The sequence below is a fragment of the Cynoglossus semilaevis genome, chromosome 8, assembly GCF_000523025.1.
Source record: "Cynoglossus semilaevis isolate Cse_v1.0 chromosome 8, Cse_v1.0, whole genome shotgun sequence".
Taxonomy (NCBI): Eukaryota; Metazoa; Chordata; class Actinopteri; order Pleuronectiformes; family Cynoglossidae; genus Cynoglossus; species Cynoglossus semilaevis.
Window position 1 is genome coordinate 11,859,959 of NC_024314.1, and position 16,669 is coordinate 11,876,627.

Sequence of the window (16,669 nt, forward strand, 5' to 3'; positions counted from 1 at the left end):
TGCCCTTGGTCTTTTAGATTCAGCTCATCTGTTTACAGTGATGGTTGTACTGTAGGACGTTGTAGATGAGACATAACACTGACAATCAGTTGAAATGCTGAGGAACCACATTTGGTTTTTTTCTGTTGCGGGGTCTGTAAAAGCTTTGGATTTGAAAGGCGTGATTTGTCACAGGCTGTGATGTTCTTTTTTCTCCAGAGGAGAACTCTGCACTAGCATGGTGCTACTGCCAAATGCTGACTCTGCAAAATTCATTCAAAGTATCTGCCAACTTAAGTTCCCTGCTGAAATTTCTTTTCCTGTTCCCAAAATGTCATCTGAATCCAGATCAGCAGTGGCATCAACTGTCTCCTACCTCAGGCTGCAGTTGTCCAGAAGGCTGGAGCTCATAATAAAAACACACATATACACACTACATCTGCAGAACTGCATCAACAAACACACTCCTGCTGGACTCTGACAGTGATTGATGCTCTATCGAGACCGTCCTCCTGCCACACTGAAGTGACAGATACATTTTGCTGAAAAAAACAGCCAGATATCCCAGGCACTTGTCACCGCATCACCTCCCACTGCCTCCCACCTGATTGGCTATTACCATCATATCCCAGAGCAGTGCTCCACAGGGACCTTGTAGCTCAGCCCTGTCATTGGCTGCATCAAAGCTGACATGACAACTCTTGACATTTCTCTGTGTTGGTCTTAATATTCAAAGGCCACTCATGTTTCCTGGATGGCAGCAGAGAATCTCCTTAAATGGGCACTGAGTGTGTTTCCAGTGCACAGGGAAAGCACAAGAACAAAGAAACCTCACCATCTAATTATGGAGGAACTTTCCTTCATCTACCTCTGCACAGTACACAGCACTTCTACAAAGTATTAAATATATTTTTTCATCTTTTTCTATCTCTGTAACCTTGATTCACCGCTGCCTTAATGGGGTTTTCTTTCATTCCTCAAAAGCACTGAAACCTAGAAAGTAGACCTTAATTTGCTGAAATGTATTATGTTCAACACACCTTGTGTTTGCAGCGGAATTAGTTCTGCTGTTATGCAAAAAGAACGGTATTTAAATTTGCCTTACTTTTGACTTCAGGCAAAATCCGTACACTTAGCTTCTTATTTGTTCCGGGCAAACCATATTTTTGCAGATGAAAGGGATTTAAGGACTGACAGTCGCTCATCTGCCCTTGTTCCAGCATGGGTTTCAGAGCAGACCATACCCTCCCAGCCGCAGACTGAATTTGTAAATCATTATCTGCCTCCTGGCCGGCATAAATGTCTCATCCCTACCAGGCTCAGAACACATTCTTAATGCCAAGGACAGCTGGAATTAAAGAGGAACTCCACTGGTTTTTCACATAAGGGGTTAGTTTACGAGGACAGGGAAAACCATCGAACTTGTAAAGCCATTACATAATGACTCCTCGTTGCCTCTGATGAGCTCTTCTACTTCCTGCAGATGTCACCAGGGTTATCTCAGCTCAGGTTCAGAGACGAGAGACAGAGACAAGTCTGCGGTGACTGTTTTGCTTGTTTTGCAGATAATTAACATATTATCTTGATGTGTCGTCCCGTCTGTGCCTTTTTCTAACTATTCAAATGTATATATCTAATATATCTAATGTTAAACATTAGATATATTTCCCAAATGTTTGCTTAACTTTTTACTTTTTCATGACATAAAATTATCTTATGCTTACTTTTGCCTATGGCATTTTGTGTATAATCTGCATACGAGTGTTAGCTTAGCCACCCAGGGATAGAAGAGCATATGCATATCAACCATTTCTTTATGTTTTTCTTTTCTTTCTTTTTTTTTACTTCTTTTTAAGCAGCTTATTCATCCTTACTTACATATTACTATGCTGCACATTTTAGCCCACAGCTCCTACACACTACTTTGTACTTTTACCTTTAAGTTACTATATTTCTAAACTGCTTGGAGAAAAACCCAGTGATTATTAAGGTAAAGGCCAAAGTCACTCCCACAGATGTTCTGTTTTGTGAGGGCATTGGTAAGAGCCTGCGTGAGTCAGGGCAGAGGTTTAATCCTGGGGACTGTTGTTTTGTGAGCAGAGTTAAAGAAAAAAAGGCTGATACGGTTGAAACAAGATGAAAAGAGAAAGCTGTTTGCCAGAGGTCGGAGGCAGAGAATGTCACAGAGTAATCCACACACTTCACTGCAGCTAAGAAACGAAAGATCTTGTGAGTGCAATCCCAATGAAACACAAAATATCCCATGTTTGCCAGCAGTTCTTGGCAGATGTGGGATAGTCTGTGGCTGAGAGAGAAAATAAATATACTCCACTTTAATGTTCTTTAAAGTGCCACCTACTTGGGACAGATGTTATTGTACAAGGCACTGTAAATTTGACAGGAAGGAAAGGAAAATTTAGAATGAAAAAAGTAAGCTTGGAGAGCTAGACACAGCTCAGATAACATAATATATCACATATAATGACAAACATAAAACTAGCACAAAGGATTTATGTTCACATGCAAAGTAATCACTAGATTTTGCCCAATGAAAAACTAAATTCAGTTAAAGAGAAAAGAACAGGTAACATGATGCACAACAATCAAAGCTGCTTCTGCATAAGGATAACAGTCTATTCTAACATTTGGACTTACACTTGTCATTTTTGGGTCTCAAATCAGAGACACAATTCCTTGGATGTCTGGTCACCTCTGTGACTGACACAGAGCTACTTGTCATCTATCTGCTTAGAGAAGAAGAGACGCAGGTGTGTGCTGTCCCTTGACTCTGTAAGCCCATTAGTTCACAGTACACAGATTACAGAGATGGCATGGATGAGGTGGGACCTGGACAGTGGGAGCAGGAGTTGCAGACTTAATCTGTCTGCTAACAGATGGCTTCCTCCATCAGACACGACCACCTGCCAGTCGTCCATGTTGGAGCAGCATGGTTTCTCATGGCTAGGTTGAAGAGGGCAAACAGACGAATGAGATGATCGTCATTAAATATGAAATGTCTACCGCACAGAGTGAGACCTCTGTTCTGGCTAAGGGTTGAGAATTGGTTTCCTCTCCTGGATTCAAAGGTTTTGTTTCAGATATTTGGAACATGTTTTTCAGCTTTTGCTTCACATGTAGATCACTAGTTTGATGCCTGATCTTTCAGTGTGGAATTTGGATGTTCTCCTCGCGTACTACAGTTTCCTCTTTAAGTCCAACCAGCACATGGGATTAGGTTTAATTAGGATGCTGCAGGAGACTGCAGCTGTCAGGGTTGTCCAACTCCGACAGTGTGGAGGTTTAGGTGTTAAACTCTTATTCTGCAGTTCCATCTCTGTGCTCAGAGTCAGTCTCTAAGTCAGTGGCCACTAATCCAGCTGTGGTCAATGGCTGAGGTTTGGGTTTAGCAGCATCCTACAGGCTCAGCACAACCAGGTCTGAGAGCATGTCCTTAAAAAGATCTGCTTCTGCTCCAGATGTTACAGATATCTTGTGTTGCTGCAGTGCTCATTAAGGAGCAGAAAAGAGAGAAAATGAGTGGGATAGAGTTGTGCTTACTATAAAGCTGCACGTCAGTCTGTCAAGTGTAAAGTCTTCATCAGACTTCTGACAGCAGCTGCGTGAATGCTGATGTCAATCCTTGGAAAGATCAGGGAATAAGAATAAAAAATGGTATGCAAGCTGAAAAGACAAAAATTGAAAAAAAAAAATCCACGCCCTGTTCTAAGTGTAGACTCTATATAAGAAGTAGTCTTTGTCAACGACAGCCTTCAGAAAACCACTGATGGACTTTTCTTTTGGAGCTTTAATCTGTAACTGTCCCATGCGACCAATTTAGCTGTGTCCATGCCTTTATTGATAGTCAGCAGTACCAAGTTTGTCATGAAGTTGTTGTCAGCTTCACTGAGGAAAGAGGAGAGAATGTTTTTGTGCTGTGATAATGTTTGGAGCTCTGTTTTGATAATCTTGGCTAACTTTTAGGTCATATTTCTGACCGTGAGTGAGATTTTTTTAGGACTAACTTTACTATCTTTAGTCGTCATGAAACTCTTTGGCTAAATTTGACATATAGATGTTTTGTTATTTAGGTGTTCTGTGGATTGCTTTTTGTTATTTTCAGCTAACTTTTAGCTAAATTCTTCCCAAAACCTTTCAAATAACATAACACATTGACAAAAGACATTTTGGTGCTACAGAGCAGAACAATCATAATTGTTTTTGTTTGTTTTTGTGGAATATTTTATTTTATCTTTATTTTGATTTGAATCTACTGATACAAAGTTGATACAAATGATAAAAAATATAATAATAATATAATGATATTAAATATAAACAATACCATTTCCTTTTTCCTGTGTTATATGTTCTGTACTTCTTTGAGAGGAAGTTTACATATAACACAATCCAAGTGTGTGTACAGTATGTATACACACACACCTCAGCGTAAATCATTCTCCGGTCATACAGCAGAATTGTTTTGTTTTTTCACACATTCCAAAAACCATGAAACAATATTTCTGAATGTGCACTTATATAAAAGATGTGCACAGCGATAGTACAGTGGAGATAAGGGTGTAGGAATGTGGACGGTTTTACTCCGTATTATAAACATTGCCTGTGAAATGACATGTGTTCAGTGTCCAAACCACAATAAAAACCAAATGTAAAAACTCAACAAAGCACTTTCTGTCCTCGACAGTGCGTCTGTACAGGCTCATGTTTGCAAATACACATAATTCCTTGACAAAAGGGAACATATTGTGTTCAAATATCCAGTCAAACCTCAGGATTTTGTCGATGTGGAGGAAGATAAGTGAGATTTTTCGACCACATCTGGTCCGAGAAGACAACCTTGTCCACACTGGGGATGATCTTTAGACCACATTGAAGAAGTAGATAAAGCAATTTAGTTGAAGTAAGGGTTGAAGTTGTATAAGCTTGTTTGTTCAGTGGAAGTAATGTTGCTAGTTGTAAAAGTAAACAGAGGTTACTTTTACAACTGTTTTTTTTTAAGAATTAGTATGGGTTCAGTCACTAGTTTTGGGTGAGTGGTAGTAGAAGTTTGTCTTTGCAACCTTATCTTACCAATGTCACCATCAACCAGGCTCCAGTAGGGGGCTCAAAAGCTCCCTTTTTTAATTATTGATTTTTTTTCCTTTAAATGTTGTGTTGTTGATTATTATTTGACCTAAAACTATCAATCAAGGCCTTAAAACGTTGTGTGGGCCTGTAAGCTCTTGAGATAATGTTTAAAAATATTTTGTGGAATGAACATTCAGTGCAACTAATTGAGTTGACACGTGGATTAGGATGTCATCAGCATAACAAGAAACCTGAGCCGGTTAATGACGAATTAATTTACCATGGATGATTGTTTGGCTGAAATCTTGTCAATAAACCAAGTTGGAGTGTTGTAACAGAGTAGGTGATCGCTGAATAGATTGCTGTATGTCACATACATGTTGTCATACTGCATCTGTAACGAATAGATTAGTTGAAGTAAAATTCTGATCTTAAAGATGTGCCTTTTTTAAACAGAATTGATTGTTTTGTTTTTGATGAAAGGCCAACAAAATAAAACACGATTCTTTCATCCTTTGGCAGAAAACTTTACAATATTTAATGAAACATATAATTCCAAGCAGTTCTAACATTGGCTCTAGCCTTAGAGGGAAATTAACTCCAGACTGTTGCAGATTAGGCCTTTTTATCAATAATCACTCTGTGCAGCGCACTGACAGGCGTTAATCGGACTGAGATTTGGGAAATAATTGAACTTTTTCCACACTGCTTCTTCCGTCCGTCTCTATTTCGATCCTATGTTCCTCTGAGGCTGTCTGCCTCCAGAGGAGAGCTGACCACAGCTGACCCAGCCACGATAATTACCCAGAAAACCCCCTGATCAGAGAAATGATCCTCATTATTAATGCCAGTCTCACCATGTTGTTGCTGGAGAGAAAATGAGAGCTGTGGTAACGGATGGATGGATGGATGGATGGATGGATGGATGGATGGATGTATCTCCTCATGTGTGTCATGATGTGTGGTCCCCCTCTTTATAATATACCGTTATATACTGTTTATATAATAGACAGGTCTTGACTGCAGGAAGGCCAGTCCACAAAACCACATTTTTCAGAAAAAAAAAAGAAAAAAATCATGCAGTTTCTCAGCCAGTTATCTTTGTCCCTTTTGTCCTGTGTTCACAAAACTTAACACATAAATTACACACTTTGAAAGGTCAGTGGTCCTAATACTCAGAAATGTTTCCTGCCACCCTGCAAATACTCCCAAGTGGTACTTTAATGACATATTTGCATTAACTTGATGGTACTACTATTTTTCAGATGCGTTTGATTACTTTGATTACAATTTAGTTTTGTCAGTGAAAACATGACTTTTACTTTTCTGGTTAGACAGAAATTCACAAACAGAATTGTTTTTTTTGTGTGTTCTTAAAATTATACAATAAAAACCAACCAAGATAATTTAATACCATGTGTACCTGTAGCCCAGCAGTAGGAGGACTGAACAGTTATAAATGAAGAGAGGACGAGGTCAGATATCATGACAAACCCCACTGCTCATGTTATTTCTGACCTTAAAAAACCTTCTTTTTTAATGTAAGATTGTTTTGATCTTTAACCTCAATCCAGACTCTGTCCAGATGTTTGACCAGTGGTAATTCTCTCACAGGTATGAGGATTCTGGTCACCCTGCTCCTGGACACATTGCCCATGCTGGGCAACGTCCTGCTGCTCTGCTTCTTCGTCTTCTTCATATTTGGAATCGTGGGCGTCCAACTGTGGGCTGGTCTGCTCAGAAACCGATGCTTTGTGAAGGAAAACATCTCTTCGTGAGTTCCACTTTGGTTCCTAGGACTAGATTTGGAGATGACTTGTTTTATTGTACTTATTGAACGTTTTTTAATATTGCTTTTTAAACTATTGGCACAGGGGTTTTTTTTCACATTTTCCAATACTCTTTTATGCCTTTTTCCTACTGTTAAACTTTTGACACCAATCTGATTATTCATAAAAGAAAGCCTGAGTTAGACTTATGTGTAAGTGATCTCTTGGCTCAGTGTTTAGTTTTGACAGTCCCTTGGACATCATTTTATATTTTAACTCATAGCTGTTTTTGGCCCAATGATTAGCACTCTATTTATTTTTAGTCTCAATCTTTTTTATTTTAGCCGTCCATAAACTCAGAATCACTATAACTATCTTTGACTTTACTAGTCAGCTGTATATTCTTTTTTTACTTTTAGCTTATATGTATTTCTTTGCTTATATTACCTAAATATTTGTTAGCTTTTGATTCTATAAACTGTAACTGAGTATGGAAAATGTTAGGAAAAATACATATCCTAGGTCCACGTGTATAATCTTAAAATGACCGACCTCCAAAATCCTAAAATATTTCTTCACATCACATTTTGTTGGAGGGTTAAGGTCAACCTTAACTCTGCACCCAAACTAGGTCACACGTTGGAGTTGATGAGGTCATCTTTTTCTTTAATGTAGAGACTCATTACTGTGATAAATGGGAGTGAGACAGGCCTGGGAGTAATGAGATAGACCTCATGTGGTCCATGGTATGTAGAACATGGGCATCCATGACTTATTCATGCTCATCCCTGCACGGCTTCATCATTCACCATGGGATTTATGACATTTTAGGGCCATAATTCAAGGTCTTTGGTGAGCTCGCATCTTTTTTTTTGTTGTTGTCATCATCATCAGTTTTCCATTTTCTCCTTATGTCTGTAATTCCATGTCAGACCAACGACACTGGAGTCAGCTTTAATGCATCTAGTGCATTTTATTCATTTTACTGACACTTATTCAGCTTAGGCAGAGTACCAGCTGTTAGCCGTTAACCAGGATGACAGTGACTCTTTAGTAGAGCAGGGAAATGTTAAAGCACCCAGTGGCAGCCTCATCCAGTGTGTCACATTTAGTTAAATAATACATTTAATGATGCCACAGTGAGTGTTTTTGCAGCTCGCTCCCAGCCGTCAATGAGGTATTTATAAGAAAAATGACAAACCAGTGAGACTGAGTTTGTCCTAAATGGTTTCTCTTTGAGGCTACAACACCAGTTATTCAGCAGGTGAGGATCAAAACAACACAGGCAACACACACTCAAGTGGACACACCTTCAGACGGAGGAGTAAACTGTCACAGATGTGCCAAGAAAATTCAGATCCGACAAACACACAGTCCTGCCATCTCCTCCAGTCGGTCTGACCACGATGTTTCACCACAACTTCTGCTGCTTCCGCAAATGAAGACCTTTAAGATTGCTAAGAAAAACGTGACAACTTTTAGTGCTGCCAGTGTTAATAATAATGACTTTACAGTGACCTTCTGTTACTGCCTGTACTTCCTGTGTTGTTTGATGCTGTGCCCACTTCATAGATTGGAAATCCTGGACTAACAACTGTTTTCAACTAAGTAACATTGGACTGTATTGCTCAGTACAACTGGGTCACAACATTTATGTATTTAGACAGTTGGACCCAGCTATTTATGTTGTTGGGCAACTTGAAATTTAAATATACTATATATATATATATATATATATATATATATATATATTTATCTGGTCAATTATAGTACTTGGCAAAATTTAGCTAACACTTTTTAATATTGAGCAAATCTATTTAGAACTCTTGGAGTTATAGAACTAGTGAGTATTAAACTAAGTAACATTTCAATTTAGTACAGATTCAAATTCTGTCAAAATTTAACCTAAATTTTTATACTAAAAACTATATAATCAGATTTATACTAGCCAATGACCGAGTTGGAAAAGGAGCAGGCTTGTGACCTGAGAACTACTAAATCAAATCCCAACTCCTTCAAGGTTGTAGTCTGTAGTCTGAGTACAAAAAACTTCCCAGCTCCCCAGGCACAGTAAAGTGCTGCTTACTGCCCCTGATACAAAGATGTGTTCAAGGTCAAATAATGTGACCTGTGAGTCACAAAGAAGTCAAGTCATCTTAGTTAAAAAAGAACACTGTATACATATATATATATGTATATATATATATATATACATATATAGATACATATATTTATTGATTTATATGTTTCCCCTTCCAAGTTCCTTGCCAGTGATGATGGAGAAACTGCATGAATACTACCACACTGAAAACGACGACGAGAGCCCCTTCATCTGCTCTCAGCAGCAAAACAACGGCATGAGGGACTGCAGCTCGGTCCCCAAACTGTACGAGGGGGGCCTTCAGTGCACCCTGGACATGGAGTTCTACAACAGTACCGACAACACCACCTGTGTCAACTGGAACCAGTACTACACCAAGTGTTCTGCTGGTCCACACAACCCCTTCAAGGACGCTATCAACTTCGACAACATCTGCTACGCCTGGATTGCTATCTTTCAGGTGACAGAATTAAACCACGCTGTGGTTCAATGGATGTTTTAGGAGTTACTTTCTGAATCAGGATTCACTTTCATTAACTGCAGGTTGCTTCAAACATGTTGCCAGGATTTAAAGGCTGTTTGGCATTTAAATACTTTTGGAGCATATTTCCATTATGAAATGTCCTTTTTGTCATTTCTTTGAACCCTACAAGTGAGGCATGTTTAAGTGCACTATAATGCAGTTACTTGGCCAAAAATGTGTTGCTGTTTTGTAAAAAATGCAAAAATGATTAGAATTAATGTTTGCCTGAAGTGTAACCTAAATTAGGTCAGCAAAAAAAAATCCTGAGGTGGCTCAACAACAGCCAGAGATTTTTATTAGGTAGGAAATGATTGCTAAAAGTTAATCTTGTTGCTGCCTCCAAACAGTTGACCTTTAACCTTTATCTGATTGGTTCATTTGGTTCACATTTGAAATTTTGCAACTTAGTATTTGGTGTTGATATTTCAACCTGTATTCGTTGTCTTTGTGTTTGCTCCTCTGTAGGTGATTACGTTAGAGGGCTGGGTCGACATCATGTACTTTGTGATGGACGCTCACTCTTTCTACAACTTCATCTACTTCATCCTACTCATTATTGTAAGTCCCACTTCAACTACATAGTGATTTTTTAAAATGTAGGTAAAATAGGTGTCAGCAACCTTTCCTTGTTTCCAGATCGGCTCGTTCTTCATGATCAACCTGTGCCTGGTCGTCATCGCCACTCAGTTCTCAGAGACCAAGCAGAGGGAGAGCCAGTTAATGAAGGAGCAGCGGGTGCGCTTCATGTCCAACGCCAGCACTCTGGCCTCCCTGTCGGAGCCAGGATCCTGCTACGACGAGCTCCTCAAGTACCTGGTTCACATTATCCGCAAGGGAGCTAAACAAGTGGCCCACGTCTGCAGGTTCTTAGCCCGCCAGGCTGGGTTCAACATCCCTGCCACACCTCCTCCCACGGAGCCCCAGCGATGCCAGAGCATTAGACGAAGAAGAAAGTCTTTCAGGCGCGGATCTGTGTCCGTTCACCATATGATGCACCATCACCACCACCACCACCACTATTATCACCTGGGAAACGGCAGTGTCAGGGGAGGAGGCAGCATACGCTGCTTGGAGGGAAGGGATGTGGAAGCTGGGGCTCATAACAACAACGTAGGGGCTGCGTTAACGACAACCACTAGCAGTGGGCATCTGGCACTGGCGCCACCCAGTGTTGTAACAGCAGCCACCTCTGATACCAGCCTGGCTACTGCAGGAGCTGCAGATGCTCTTCGAAGTACGCCTTCACCCACATGTTTGGGCCTGACTCCAGCCTTCTCCCTGGCACCAACTCCCGTGTCTAGAGCCATGAAAAGAAACTCCGTGCCCTTTGCTGCACCGGGTCCTAAAAACTACCCCACACTGCAGGCAAGAGCCCTGGCAGAGTCAAGAAGAGGAAGTGTTGCAGTGAGCACTCTGGGAAACTTCAACCTCAATATCCCTCCCAATGTCGTGGACAGACGACCGTCCAGCCTGGTGGACACCTTTCCATCCACAGGTAAACTTCCATTATGGCATTAGGTTCATAAGTCAGTCCAATCACATTTGAGAAATGCCTTGTTGTTTTTTGCAGGCCATTTAGGAAAAATAATAGTCGGTAATCAACACGAGCTTTTAAAGAAATACAAGAGTATCTCATAAACTCTGAGTCAGTGTTTCATTGTCAGAGTAAATCAAGTGACACATTACTGGAAGTCTTCCCTTCCCTCTGTGGTTGATCTGTCGTGATTAAACTCCAAACGGTAATGCGGTCCAACGTGGAGGTTGGTTTTCCTTTCATGAGAGACAGAAAAGAGTCAGTCAGTAAATATTAATCCCTCATGGTTGAGCTTAAGGCCAGATCAGTCTGCTGATGGCCAACTTCTCAAAGCCAGTAGGCTCAGCAGAAAGCCAGGCCAGGTCTGTTTGGGTCGTACGGATGGTGGGAATGGTGGCAGACTGCCAGACAGACCACAGTGCAGGCTGTGAAGACAAGTCGTTACTCATTTACCACACACACTCTGTCTTTAACCATATATGCACACTCCAATGAAACACGCAACTATCTAAAAATGTTGGACTTTCCTTTTCCCAAAAATCAACTTTTCCAGATTTGTTTCCTGCCATTTATTATGATCGTTTTTTTTACTGTAAATGCTAGTTTGGTCAGTTAGTTTGGTCCTTTGCACTTTTTTTTTGCAGTCTCTGAACACACCATCATAGAAAAGGCATACACTTTTGAATATTAATTAATTAATGTTTTAATTTAATTGCACCTTTGTGCACACAGGAGGACTGTTTAACTGGCTTGCCAACAGCAAAACAATGTTGCTCATTTGTTGGACAAAGTTTTACAGACAAAAAGGATGATGCGTGGGTCAGATCAATGGGTCATTAAACACTTTAACCTAAACCTTTACCCCTTGAGATGTTTCTCCACCTGGTGTCCACCATAGATCTACTGTATGTCAACAGTTCTGTCTAAAGCACCAACCTTGTGTCATCCCATTACAGCCCAGTTCTCCTGCCAGCTGTCGGCCCGTGACCTCACTGCCATGGACTCATTTGCTTTGACGATGGACCCAGAAAACTGCCCGTACTGTGCAAAGGCCATGGCTAACGAATCGGAGGCAGCTTGCGAGGGCAACGAGACCGCTGGCGACTCTGACAGCGAGGGTGTGTATGAGTTCACTCAGGACATCCACCACAGGGACAGGAGGGACAGCAGACAGCCCAAAAAGAAGCACCAAAGACTGGGCAAAACCGCTGCAAACGTAGTCCGCTTCTGGAGGCTGGTGTGCGACACGTTCAGAAAGATTGTGGACAGTAAATACTTTGGAAGAGGGATCATGATCGCCATCCTGATCAATACTCTCAGCATGGGTATTGAGTACCATGAGCAGGTAGGAACACATTTCTGTTTCAGGATTGGTGGTTTCCTTTGTTGTGCTGATTATCTACACGTTTTGTTCCTGTGTATTATTTAGCTACAGGCCTAAGGAGAAATCCTGTTTTCTCTCTCTATCCTTTTGTGTTTACACAAGCATGATTGCAGCCAGAAAGAGAGAGAAAGAAATGAGCTGAGTGTGATTTAACAGCCGTGGATGGTCCCATAAAAGCTGACTGAGAGATTTTTTCTTTCCTTCTTTCTTCCTTTTATTTCTTCTCATTCTCAAGCTGTTACTTTTACCTCCGGGGTGTTATTTCCCTTTCACCCCACTTACACTTGACATTAAACTGCAATCAGTGTAATGACATCTTATCCATATTAGGGATGAGGCATGTTAATGGGAGGTGTACATATGCAGGGAGAGCACGATAGGTTGGCAGTGTCGACTACATCTGGACATCGTCTGACAGTGGTTTACATCAGGTCTGGGTAAGAAGCTTGAATGCGCACTTCACAATAGCAACAACTACGTCCATTCAACAACAATACATGTTGATACTATTTAAAAATAGAAGCTAATAAAGTTCCAGATGTTCAGAGCTGCCGCTGGGGTGGAACCCAGGAGATCAGGCAACGTTCATTTAAAAGTTAGGTTTTGGTTCTATTCAGGTTTATTTTCATATTCTTGGATATATTTGAAATTTCCCCTTGTTGTCCACCTAAACTGTCTGAACTGCCCGACTGTTTTCTCCCACATCCTCCAAAACAAAAAAAACAACAACATCACATTACTGTTTGTTTTCTTTTTGTTTTTTTAGTTTTTGTACATTCATTCTTAGCCCACAGCTGTATCTCACATAACTGCTTTGTTGGACCTTGAAATACTTAAACAGTGCTTACATTTGACTTTGCCACAGTTCAGATCGTGCAAACGTTCAAATCCCAGGACTGTTTTTACTTTTCCCATTCAAACTGTGATTTTTTTTGTCCTTGAAGCTTGTTTCTCATTACTGAGTTTGTTGTGGCTACAGAGCTGGCAGCTAACTGTGGAGGAATATGAAAATATTACAATAACATTGACCAAGAGACCTTTTTAATGTGGATCAGTCACATCCTGGTCTATTCCCAAACCACTAGCATATGTCAGCGCAGGAGTGTAATCCAGCACAGCCCATTATATAGGTCATAATCTTCTGAATGTATCACAAAAGTCAAATAATTATATATACTCTTGGATTGAAAACAGCTGCTGGGTAGAAAAAGCACAAAAAGTTCAGCAGTCTTTCGGAAAGATTGGATTAGTTTGCGTGAAACGACCCCTAACTGCAGCAGTCATCCTGCAGTCAAATCATTTTATGGTAAAACCCTTGTAATTATCACAGGTTAGACTTTGATTTTCACGCAAGATATTAATAGATTAACCTCGACTTCTCTGGAGATTTCTTTTCTTATGGTGATATCAACTTCCTGGAAGCTGGAGGAAGCTTTGGCCTTGGATCTTTGGCTTTGGGTTTAACTGTGTTTAAAGATACGTTACACACAGGAAAGTGACCTAAGTTTTAGGTTTGACTGTTTGTGTGTGCATGTCTCTGCCAGAACTACACTTATGGGGACATTTTCATGTCCACACTATGTGAGAAGGTATTTGGAGGTTCAAAGTTAAGTTTGGATTTCGGGTGAGAATGAAGGTCAGATTAGAAATGTAAAAACCAGCCTGGGTGTGTATGTGTGTGTGATTGGACAGGTTTTTTTGGAGTTATTGTTTGCGATCCCTGACCTGCAGTACATTTAAACATATCCAGATGTGAAGCATTTCCAGCACTAGAACAAACACCCACACTTGTCATCTTCCTTCTTTTGTTCTTTTCCTTCGGTTTTCTCCCCTGTTTTCTCTCGACTTTCACCTTCATTTCTCTTTTCATTCTTCCTTTCTTCACCTTCCTCCTTTCACCTTGACTCTTAAGCCTCCTTTCTTCCAAGTTTTGCTTAACGCAGCTCCCTTCCAAGTCTCCAGACAGGCTGCTGAAAACTTTACAGACGCCTCATTGATTGTAAGCCCATTGACATCCAATAGACAGGAGGATCACCAAGTCTCTGTTTGTCTCTGTAACTCTGTCCACATGCTGAAGAGGCTGGCTCTCATTTCCGTACGTCCTGCAGCCAACTTCATATTCTGCGTACCTTACTCTGCAACCAAGAGCTGTCTGGTTTCACCTTCTGTGGTCAGAAGTGAAAACTGATTCATAATTCAAATTCCTTGTAGTCTTTCCAAACCATTTTCTCACTCTGATATCTCTGTGAAAAGGGGAATTGAAAAACAAATTTGCCAATAGTTTTTTTTTTTAATGAATAATAGTCTTATTGGTGTCTCCCAAAAAATTGACATTTCTGGATCTTTGTTCCCAGAAACATTTTCAACACTAACACGGTTGATTTTCTACAGTGTTCACCCCCAAAAGGCCACAACTCCTGGGAATTCCTCAAAATAATTTATTTCACTTTGAGATAAATCATTAATTCAGCAGACACTGCTTGTACTTTGAGGTTTACTAGAAGTGTTGCAGCTTTGGCTCACATGGTGCCCAGGTGGTTAGTGCTTGTGCCTTACCTCCAGAAGATCTCTAGTTTAAGTCCTGATGGCAACTGAAGGTCTTCCTGTTCGGACGTTCTCCCTGTCCTGATGTTTACTGTTCACTATATATGTGCTGGCTCCACAGTGTATTTCAACAACATAATATATTAGACGTTAGAAGTCCTTGTGACGAGCAGTCGTTGTTCATCCTGTTTGGGCTCTCAGCCCTGAAATCAATGACTTCCATTTTTCTCCACCACCTCATAATCAGTTCTCTCCGTGACAGATTGAGATGAAATTCTCACTCGTGTCGTCCTCAAATCAGAAAAAAAGTCTGCGTTTGGGGAAAAGTGTCTCTTTAAGAAATTCCACTCCTACAGAATGGCAGCTGGATCGAACACGTCGACGTTAGTCACACACATAAATCTGACAGAGCAATTCAGCCGACTGGAAATTAGATATGGTATGGTTCTGTGGAGGAGACGATGGCGAGGACGGTGGACGCAGCACCTGCCACGTGAATCAAGCTGTCAACTGACTCCATAAAGGCAACACTAATTGCATATTATTTGCCTATTAATTGTTAATAATGTGCAGATTGTGTGTGTCCTGCATCAGAAGACTTGGTGGATTTTTTGTCAGCTGTGTGTGTGTGCGTGTGCGTGTGCGTGTGTGTGTGTGTACATGCATGTGTATGATTCAGTATTTTTGGAGTCAGTTGCTGTGTTTTTACCACAAATGAGAAAATCTCTTAAATCATAGCAGATTCTAATTGGTTGATTTCTCACCAGAGTGACTTATGGCTTTAATCAGCGCTCAGCCTGACCGAGGATGTTGCGTGGCAGCTCTTCATCTGTGGATCCCAGTTTGAAAGTCGACGCTCTTGTTGACTGTTCCTGAATTATTTGGACTCGTCTTCCCCCTGACAGATGTTTGCAGTCATTTAGGAATAAAAAGTCGTTTCAATAATAACTGTTTACAGTAATATGACATTTGGACAGCGGGGATAATTGATTACTTCTGTGAATGGATGACTGAGAAGAGGGGTGTGGATTGCCTTGTTTTTTCTGCAAATTTTTTATCAAATTTTCATTAACACTTAGCTATTGAAAACAACACCCAGGCTACCCTTTGGCAGTTCTATTCCACTTGACTATCTTTTATCCTTTGGTGTATATAATTCCATCTCTTTCAGGGCTACACTAAGTAAAACGTTGGCCCTCGTCAACCAGCGTAGTCGTAGTGATGTCTGAGCTGATGGTTAGCTGTGTCTTCAGCAACACGTAGATATCTGTGGCCTGATTTTCAATCCAACATTTTGCTTTGGTAACTTACTGTGGTCTATCTTTTAGATGTGTTTTAGCTAAAATATAAGTATTTATAAGGTTATAAGTTAAACCAACGTTTAAGGCCAGACAGAAATCTGTTGTTTTGAGAGTTTAGCAGGTGGATAACATGGTACAAAGGTCCGTGTGTGTGTGTGTGTGTGTAATACATGTTGATATTTGTCATCCGACTTTATGTCTGTTGAATGTCCGTGTCATGACAGTTCTAAGGACAATCACAAATATTTGACACTATTTTTGCTCGGAATTCTGCTCATTTCTGACCCTGCCGTGCACAGACCATGACATGTTCCATACGTCCATACACGTGTTCCTCAAACACACACACACACACACGGAAATGTTTTAATCCCGTAACTCAACTCTGTGTGTGTGTACATTCACTGTCCATGACACACAACAGAGCAGCCTCTCTGCTCCTTATCTCCTCT

The 16,669-nt window shown here is 40.6% G+C and overlaps 1 protein-coding gene across 1 annotated transcript in view; it reads left to right on the forward strand.

Annotated features, from left to right (window-relative positions):
• Positions 1–16,669, forward strand: part of cacna1g (calcium channel, voltage-dependent, T type, alpha 1G subunit) — a 193,960-nt gene that overhangs the window by 110,360 nt on the left and 66,931 nt on the right. The window contains exons 7-11 of the mRNA XM_025057946.1: positions 6,676–6,835; positions 9,091–9,391; positions 9,920–10,012; positions 10,091–10,949; positions 11,945–12,333. Of these exons, the coding sequence (XP_024913714.1) occupies positions 6,676–6,835; positions 9,091–9,391; positions 9,920–10,012; positions 10,091–10,949; positions 11,945–12,333 (1,802 nt within the window). The remainder of the gene's footprint in view (positions 1–6,675; positions 6,836–9,090; positions 9,392–9,919; positions 10,013–10,090; positions 10,950–11,944; positions 12,334–16,669) is intronic.